This window comes from Montipora capricornis, chromosome 2 (assembly GCF_036669925.1).
Source record: "Montipora capricornis isolate CH-2021 chromosome 2, ASM3666992v2, whole genome shotgun sequence".
NCBI lineage: Eukaryota > Metazoa > Cnidaria > Anthozoa > Scleractinia > Acroporidae > Montipora > Montipora capricornis.
This window is the reverse complement of record NC_090884.1, coordinates 28,353,843-28,363,842: the sequence shown is the minus strand read 5'-3', so window position 1 is coordinate 28,363,842 and position 10,000 is coordinate 28,353,843. Positions and strand designations below refer to the sequence as shown.

The 10,000-nt window shown below is 38.3% G+C and overlaps 1 protein-coding gene across 1 annotated transcript in view; it reads left to right on the top strand.

Annotated features, from left to right (window-relative positions):
• Window positions 1-2,680: 2,680 nt before the first annotated feature.
• LOC138037048 (uncharacterized) overlaps window positions 2,681-10,000 on the top strand; it is a 57,944-nt gene continuing 50,624 nt past the window's right edge. Inside the window, exons 1-2 of the mRNA XM_068883058.1 lie at window positions 2,681-4,081; window positions 6,167-6,340. Coding sequence (XP_068739159.1) covers window positions 4,042-4,081; window positions 6,167-6,340 — 214 coding nt within the window. The 5' untranslated portion in view covers window positions 2,681-4,041. The remainder of the gene's footprint in view (window positions 4,082-6,166; window positions 6,341-10,000) is intronic.

Here is a 10,000-nt window from a genome sequence, read left to right as displayed (position 1 = left end):
ACTTAGAGTCTCTTAGATGTTTTTTTTTTTTTAAATGCTAGGGAAAGACAGCATTCATTCATTCAAAATATTGCAGTCTCTCTGCCTCTATTTGTCTTCCGCCGGTCACTTTTAAGTGCATATCAACTATTTCACGTCTTAAGCCTGGTTTACACTGTGACATAACTGAGCATAAGCATAAGCTGTGTAAAGCAGGAGTAACATAAGCATAAGCATACGAAAATGGAATCGTTTCCATTTTCTTATGCTTATGCTTATGCTTATGCCACGTTAACAAATGTGTAAACCGGTGCAACATAAACATAAGCGTAAGACCGTCCGCCATTTTGGAACGTGGCTCGTCGTTTTTTTCCTGGGGCTAACTGCGCTTGCGCATGTCACTTCTCTTATTCTTATGCAGCAAGTGTGAACTTCGTTATGCTTATGCTTATGTCGCAGTGTAAACCAGGCTTTACAAAGGTGAGAAGTTTTTATCCTCCATGACTTCATTCGAATCAAGATTAACTTGGGAGAGTATCATTCCATTTCCGTATCTGCTATGATTTCGGACAATATTATTTGTGATGTTAGATAAACGGCTGCATTATTTGTTAGGTTTGGAAAGAGGGGACACCTGTCGACCGGAAATTAAAAGGACTTAAGGCCTTAAATAAATTTTAATTTTCACAAATTAAAAAATGAAGCCGCCGTACCGGGGGCCCGTTTCTCGAAAGTTCCGAAATTTTACGGGCCATTTTCGGGTGTCACACAATTTCCTTTGTATCTCAAGAACGGAGAGGATTTAAGTGCTCAAATTTCACACTTATTTTTCTTTTTGTTACCTTAAAAACACGTTAAAACATCGACTCTCCAAAATAAACGATTAGCAGTTTCACAAATGACTTTTCGGGACTTTCGAGAAATGGGCCCCAGGATTGGGACAGTTTACATTTTATTTATAGGTTCTCTAAAAAATGAAATAATGAGTATTTTAAAAAATGAAATGCAAACTTTACATGGGATTATCCTTAAAAACAAAGGGAAAAAAGAGGATTTCAATTATTAATGTCGCTCATCACTTTCAGCCGTCCATTGACATACTCTTCCACGCGAAGTAATTGCGTGAAGTTTTACTGAATCACACCTTTTGCGCAAACAGTGTTTGCTGATGAGCCTTCAAAAGCAAATCTCTAGAGACACCAATAACAATAGAGAAATGTACGACTTCTGGTGGACAAACAAAAGAAGCTAATGAGAGATCTTTTGTTTTCGTCCACCAACATGGCGACGATAAACGTCGCATGAAACCTCCTATTGCGCAATGTTTGTGGGTTCTTCAATTATCGTATACAAACACATATGGAAAAGTAGATATTGTTTGTTTAATTTTACTGGCATTTGCCTCCTGAATGAGATAAAGAAGATGACAGAAAAATCATTAAGATGAAAAAAAAAATTCATTTTAAGAAGCATTTCAAGGAATAAGAAAAATTGGATTAAATTTCATCAATTTCTGTTTTGAAGTGAAATTTCCAATGTCAGCATACGTTTTATAACTAAGCTTTTTAATTAATGGTTGGGTTATTCCTCAAGAAATGCGCCCTTCAACTCTCTGTTAGGTACTTTTTTTGGTTCATCGTGTTTGAAAAACATACCGCCAAATGCCGAAAATTGGAGATCATCAACAAATAGCTTAAAATAATAAGAACCATAATCTATCATCCGAACTTTACTAAGACGGGTATCATCACACTTTCTTTCTTCCATTTTCCATATAATAAATTGACACGTTCGAAAGGAATTTGTATAGTGTCATTTATTATTCATATAGTTTAAAAGCACTTAAATTTACCTCCCGCGCCGATTTTCCTCTAATGACAAAAACCCTTGATTTTACGAGCTAATTTCTCCAACTCATCTACGTAACTTTTGGTCAAGAAGAAGATTTGTTATTTCTATTCTTGGTTTTCACCCACGTGACCTTATTCCTTGACAACCGTCGTTAACCGCCATTGTGGAGCCCCTCGAATCGTAAACAGAGACGCGTAGAGAGAGATGTGAGTGAGTTGTAGTGCGATGGTTCTCCGTATAATACCTGGCTGTGGAGTAAAATCTGGAAACAAGGAAGGTATTAGTCTATTCCGTATACCTATCGTTGTTGATGAGAACGGTGAAAGTTATAAACAGCTAACAGAAGATCGCCGAAACGCGTGGATTTCACAGATAAGCCGAGACGACACGAAATCGAAAGACTTTGTTTTACAACGAACAAAGGACAATTTAAAAGCTTTCGCAGCGATTGCCTCACGGTTTAATGTTAGATTTTAACTTTAAGTGTGGGGTTGGACTTATTTTGCTGAAATTGTCTTTACAGGTTTAGCAATTAAAGCTTTTGCGGTGATTGCCAGTAACGGCTTTTGCTGTGAACAGTTGTGTTTTATCCTGTAAAGCTTTCACAGCGATTTAGCACGCGTTGGTTCAGGGTTTTAAGGTAAAAGGCGAGCGAGTCAGAATTTTTCGAAAGTTGGCTTTTTTTCGATAAAGCGTTTCTCGGCCGGGTTTCCACCGATGTCTTCCCAATTCACACCACCAAAGCGCTTGAACCCCTCGAACAAGTGTGCTCAATTTCGACCGATTAAACCACAACGTCGTCAACAAATGAGGTGCTCCGGTTTTGAATATTTAATGAGGTGAATTTAACCTGAGTATCAGGCGTTTGTGATACTCAGGTTAGCAAATGTCTAACTCGGAGGCGTTTTATTCGATTTCGCTGAAATTCGACAGGCGAATGCGAGGGATGGAGTGCCCAAACTGACTGAGTTTGAAGGAAATCGGACGAATTTCGAAGGAAAAAAGCTTCTCACCTTTTCAAGGTGAAGGACTGAGACTCTAATCGACCAAGTACTTTGACAGAAGAAGAGGGAAATCATCGAAACAAAGGGAATGAGGAGGCCTTTTCTTCTCATCTGGCGGCCATAGCAGTTAGCGAAGGTATTAAAAGAAATCCAACTGGAAACTGATACAGATAAGGTCGACGCCGAGTGTCAAACTTACGAGTCACCCTGGCCACAAACAACAACAATCTTGCCCGCGATTTCCTTCCTTTGCTTAAACGGAGGCAACGAAACCAGAAATCATCTGGTTGTACGCTTTCAAAATTTTGAAGGCCTTAAACTGCTTGTTTGTATAGTAGCTTGTCTGTAAAACTAACTAGGAAAGCAAGTCTGAGACTTCTAGAGGAGCCAAACTGATCGCTCGGTATGGCCGCTGGGTCTACGCAAACGACAGAAAATCTTCTTCAAATAGCGCTCTCGAACGTGGCTTTCGAGGTTTTTTTTGCGTAGGATGAAAGTACTGGTACCTCGTCGAGTGATTTTGGGTCGCTTTCTTGGGAAATATCCATTGGAAAGATGAATTATTTGAAGACTTCGAACGTGAGCGCTCAAAATGTCATACATTTCCCTATAATCAGGGGCTCCAGAATGGCGGAAACCTAATTTGCATAAGGTTATGACGTCAGCTGAAAGCCGAGAATAGCAGGGGGGATTTTCTAATTTACAAGATTTACTTGAAAAACATTCCAAGGCGACTTGACGAGCTAAAGACACTTACCATGATCCCTCAGGCGGTGATTGTTTTGTCTTGAAAGCTGTTTGCGAAAAGTTTTCGGATCCATATAGGCCTAAAGAAACGCACGGACTACATGAATCAGTCCATAAAAGTCTGGATTAAGTTTGAGTAAAGAAATCTACCACAATTGAGGATACATTGGATTCAAATCCATTTTTGGATTTTAGTAAAGAAGCAAAATCCGTTCATAGCCTGATGATTCAAACATTCGCATTCGGATTTTTCCAAGGAAACACACCTCAGGGCTTCGCTCACTCACACGCCTTTATTAACTCCCCAATAGTACCGATATTTGCACTTGGAGAAATCGTGGCCGATGGAGCGGTGCCTTTTATTTGTCCTAAGTGAACAGCTTTTCTCTCCTTTGGGAACGTCATTTTATCAGTTAAAAGAATTACATTGTAGACGATGTCTTGCTATTAAAGACTAAATATGCGGCACGCAGAGAGGAAGAGGGTCATTGCTTTAATTCGTAAGTGTCATAGAGGGCCTTAATTTGGTTTGAGAATTCAGTTTAGGATAATGCCGTTGAATTCCTCGTATTAAATACACGCCCGAGGAAATAAATATAGTGAAAGGTATAAGGTCTGGGGCAAAATTTGAGGCAGTTTGGGTCAAGAGAAAATATTAATTTTCTAAAGGAAAGTGAGAAGTGATCTTCGCACTTATCTCAGTGGGCAATTTAATCAATTCGTTTTCACACAATTTAAACAATTCGTTTTCTCTTGGTCATAAATATTGCATTGATACATCGGACCCTCGATTCTCTTTCGTTGACATCAGGCTGTGACACGCCTTTCCAGCTGGTTCATAGACAGTAAAAGGTTATTAAACCAATCAATATTGCAATGGTATAAATAATACCGGCTATATATATACATATATATAACTATAATCCTATAGTTTACATGTAGTTTTCAAATGGCTTATATTTGTATAATGGCAAATCACTTAACTCCCTGAAGCCGTCAGGTAGTGCCTGACGAAATTTGAAAAAAGCAAGAAAGTTTTGTTCTCACAGCTTTATTGCCAGCCTTGCATCAATTGATGCAATTGAATTGTCCTTGTTCCGCACAGGCAACAGCAGCTGAACCGGAAATAAGAGCAAACCCAACACCTCATCCTTTGTTCTTTGAGTTGGGACACCAACTAGTCATTTCAAGACTCTTGAATCAGTAGCAAAAATCGAGACGTTTCAGTGTAACTGATCCGTCCTTGTAAAATCTTCTAAGAGTTGTGCACAATATATTTCCAAATTTATTTTCCCAACTAAAAGATTACCCAAAAGATTCGGAGGCACTGATGTAGAGAAAGATAACCGCTTAGGTTTCGGATCTGTCTTTTTCATTTTTTTATGTATGGGCCTCAAAAAAATCTTTTAGAGTTTAATTTACGGGAAGCAAACTTCGCTGGAACCTCAAGTGAATTTCCTCATGCTGGTCTTCTTGAACGTGTCCGTCGTGGAGTACAGATGCTTGGGAACATGATTTCGTTAAACAGTTCTGCAAATTTTGTTGCTGCGTAGCAAGATTTAAATTGTTGAGAAAACTCATTTACCGTGAAGTTGAAACAGTGACACTTTTAATCCGAGGCCTTTATGGTCGTTATCACAAGCAACCTGAAAGTACAAGAATAAGGTAAATCTCTTGGCGACACATGCATCAGTACATTAACCTGTCGTCCTAACCTCAGGCGGCCCTCCACAAGCCCTTTTCAGGAGACATTCCGACGCCGTACGATTCATGAATGCGCCGACCTTAATTCAAAATTGGACAAGTACAAATCAACGAAAAAAGCATTGAAATCGAATCAAAATAAACTAGCCGTTCCACGACCGTACGAAATAATACTGATTCAATGCAAAACTGGCGCATACTTTTCTGTGTACATTTGCTTTCAAGTACATTACAACAATTTTTGCATGATGTCTGGTATATGTAGCCTCTACGTGAATAGCCAAAGTCGTTTGAATGTCGAAAGTCTAACCGTGAATTTGCCCTCTACCTTGGGCGAATTATTACAAAAACACGGTTTGAGCTACTGGGGTGCTTCCATCTGGAACAACCTAGAGTCTCTTACACGTTTTCAAAATCAAGTCTAGTGAAAGACAATGTTTAAATAAGCACGGTTTTCATTCATACATAGTGTTGCAGTCTGTCTGCCTCTACTTATCCTCTGCAACTATTTCACGTCTTAAAGCTGAAGTCTTTATCCTCTAGGACTCCCTTTGAATCAAGGTAACCTGGGAGTGTCATTCCATTTCCGTCTCTGCTTTCGGACAATATCATTTCTGATGTTAATTAAGCAAACGACTGCATTATGTGTTAGGTTTGGAAAGAGGGAACACTGTCGACCAGAAGTTAAAAATGCATTTCAATTATTAATGATCGTTCATCACTTTCAGCTTTCTATTGACATACCCTTCCACACGACGTATTCGCGCATTGCGTGAGTGAAGCTATTAGTCTCTCCCCTCGGGCTTTTCTGGACTAATTTACAGTGTTTTTCCGGGGACTTTAGCCAGACTGCTTATTACACTGTTTACAATTTATTTTAGGAATTGAAAGACGCCTCCGTCCAGATAAGGTCAGACCACAACACATTGTGCGTAAACAGTCTTTGCTGATGAACCTTCAAAAGCGAATAATGAGGAATCAAGTCTTTCTCGGCAGTATTGCGCTATGTTTGTGGGTTCTTCACTTATCGTATACAAACACAAATGGAAAAGCAGGTATTGTTTCTTTAATTTTTACTGGCATTTGCCTCCTGAATGAAATGAAAAAGATGACGGAAAATTCCATGAGATGAAAAAAAAAATGATTTTAAGAAGTATTTCAAGAAATAAGAAAAATTGGATTAGATTTTATCAATCGATAAAATCGATTAAATTTTATTTTGAAGTGAAATTTCCAATATCACCTTCGTTTTATAACTAAGCTTTTTAATTAATGGTTGGGTTATTCCTCAAGAAATGCGCGCTTCCACTCTCTGTTAGGTACTTCTTTTTTGTTCATCGTGTTTGCAAAGCATACCGCCAAATGCCAAAAATTTAAGATCATCAACAAATAGCTTAAAATAATAAGATACCATAATCTATCATCCGAACCTTAATAAGACGGGTATCATCACGCTTTCTTCATTCCATTTTCTATATAATAAATAGACACGTTCGGAAGGAGTTTGTATAGTGTCATTTATTATTGATATTGTTTAAAAGCACCTAAATTTACCACCCGCTCCGATTTTCCTCCAATGATAAAAACGCTTGATTTTACGAGCTAATTTCTCCAACTCGAGAAGAAGATTTGTTATTTCTATAGCAGGGGGAATTTTCTAATTTACAAGATTTACTTGAAAAACATTCCAAGGCGACTTGACGAGCTAAAGACACTTACCATGATCCCTCAGACGGTGATTGTTTTGTCTTGAAAGGTGTTTGCCAAACGTTTTCGGATCGATATTGGCCCAAAGAAACGTACGGACTACATGAATTAGTCCAAAGAAGTCTGTGTTAAGTTTGAGTAAAGAAATCTACCACAATTGAGGATACATTGGATTCAAATCCATTTTTGGATTTTAGTAAAGAAACAAAATCCTTTCATAACCGGATGATTCAAACATTCGCATTCGGATTTTTCCAAAGAAACACACCCCAGGGCTTCGCTCACTCACGCATTAACTCCCCAATATTACTGATATTTGCACTTGGAGAAATCGTGGCCGATGGAGCGGGTAAATGTTATCACGTAAAAATTTCAATGCCTTTTATTTGTTCTAACTGAACAGTTATCTCTGTTTTGGTTGCATTGTAGACGATGTCCTGCTATTAAAGACTAAATATGCGGCACGCAAAGAGGGAGAGGGTCATTGCTTTAATTCGTAGGTTTCATGCAAGTTATTTGGATTGAGAATTCGGGTTGAGTATAACTGAAATAGGAAAATGAATCCTCGTTTTGAAATAAACGCCTAAAGGAAATTATGTTAGTAAAAATTATAAGCTCTGGGGCAAAATTAATTATTTGAAGTTTTAGATCACCACAAGGAAAAATAAATTTCTCAAGGAAAGTGAGAAGTGATTCTCGCATTTATCTCAGACCATCTTGTAGAACACTCAATAGATAAGGACTAAAGGACTATAACGCTCGCTCGTGAGTACTCAACATAAATTATAATGTTATACTCAATCTAATTTACATAATTATTATAATTTATGCAGGACGCTACACATCTTAATGGACATACAAATTCATGGCACAGCTATGGGCCCAAAGAACGCTTGTAGCTACGCGGATCTAGCCATGGGTGAAATAGATTTTCAGGCTAAATTTTCTGGCCCCATAAAGCCGGGTTTATGGTGGCGATACCGTGACGATGTTTTTGACCTTTGGCAACAGGGCCTTCCTGCACTGCATGAGTTTACCGAATTTATAAATTCTTTATACCCTACTATAAAATTTGAATTAGTTTTTTCTGAGCGCGAGCTCCACGTGCTAGACTTAACTCTATATCTTATCGAGGGTTTTATTCAGACAGACGTTTATTCAAAGCCAACGGATAGCCATCTGTACCTCCCACCATCAAGTGCTCATCCTAAACACGTTTTTAAGGCTATTCCTTATGGCGTAGCGACAAGGTTACAAAGAAACAGCTCGGAACAAATTTTTCTTGCCGAGAGAACTACTGAATATAAGGGTTATTTAGTCAATCAAGGTTACCCTTCTAAATTAGTGGATGATCAATTTCGTAAGGCCTCAACCATACCCAGAAGTGATCTGCTTAGGACTCGTGCCAGATCTAAGAAGAAATTATTTCCATTTGTGACCACATTTAATCCAAATCTACCTGATGTAGGTCGCATCATCAGCAAACACCTAGCGATTTTGGAATCCAACCCTGAATTAAAAGAGCGTTTTCCTCCAAATTCCATCATAACATCCTTTCGAAGATCTAAAAACCTTAAGGAATTGTTGGCGCCATCTCGTTATAGCCCCAACACTGAACGCGGAGAGATTGTTGAGGCTAAGGGTTGTTTTAAGTGTAAAAGGACAAGATGCGATCTCTCTCGAAACTTCTTAGTTGAATCAAATTCTTTCCTAAGTTTTCAAACTGGTAAAAGTTACAAAATACGATCAAAACTTTCTTGTGATTCCAAGAACATCATTTATTTGGCTTCGTGCAAGAAATGTCGCCTGCAATACATTGGTTCTACAACAACTGACTTCAGAGTTAGATTTCGCAACCATAAGTCTGCTATGGTCACTAAGAAAAAGACTTGTGAGGTAGCGGTACATTTCAACAAAACACCACATGATTTAAGCGACTTCTCATTTCAATGTATTGATCAAGTGCAGGAGACTGTCAACAACTCATGCAGCATCGAGAAACTCCTTATCACTAAAGAGGCATATTGGAGTGCACAATTGTTTTCTTTGGCACCTTTTGGCTTGAATAGGCGTCAGGAATTTCACTCGAAAAAAAGAATAAACTACAATTAACGTAGAGATCACATGTAAATTGGGCGGGGGCCCCCAGGGGCTCTGATTAGGAATTATGTTTTATCTCTCGCCATTTCATTTTTAACGCTGGTTCATTTTTAACGCTGGCTCCTTTGCATTCTCAGTGGACTCGACAGCCTTTTCTTTTCTCTTTTCATTTTATTTGTATGTCTGTATTCTTTTATTTTCTTTCGATTTGGTTTTCCCCGTGGGTTAGTTTCGTATAGTCATCGTTTTCACGCGTAGTAATTACCGATTGTTCATCACTTGTTAATTTTTTGCGAATATATGTTATCACGCCCTGTTATATAATCATCTTTGTAATGTTTTGTCATCTTTTATATTGTAAACTTATTTAAGGAAATTGTAATTTACCACTCACTTGCACAGCAACTGATGAAGGTCACAGACCGAAACGTTTTTTATTAAATTTTTTATCATTTTTAGAATTTTTACTCTATATATTTTCCTTCGCTCGAAGTTGTCCGTCCTCGTTTTCCATAACAATTTTAAATTATCTTCTCGAGGTTTGGACTGTGAATCCTTTTGGATCCTTCTACCGCAGCATCTCTGTTGGCTCGAAGCATTTTAACTTATAATATATATATATATATATATATATGGTTGTCCTGATGGTGTAGTGGTCATCACACCCTACCGGTATTCAGGGGGACGTGGGTTCAAATCCCGCTCAGGGCAATTCTTCATGTTTTTCATTCGCTATAATTAATCAGTTGATTAACGGGATGGGTTTCATTTCTTCATTCTACGGTCTATATAAATAAGCCTGCATCATTAACTTGATCCCTCTGATTAGCTGATGCCTAAGTTGGTGTTTGCCTGTGAATCGTTAGTCGATCCTTAGGTTTAAGGCTATGAAGGGGTTTAGGCTTTCC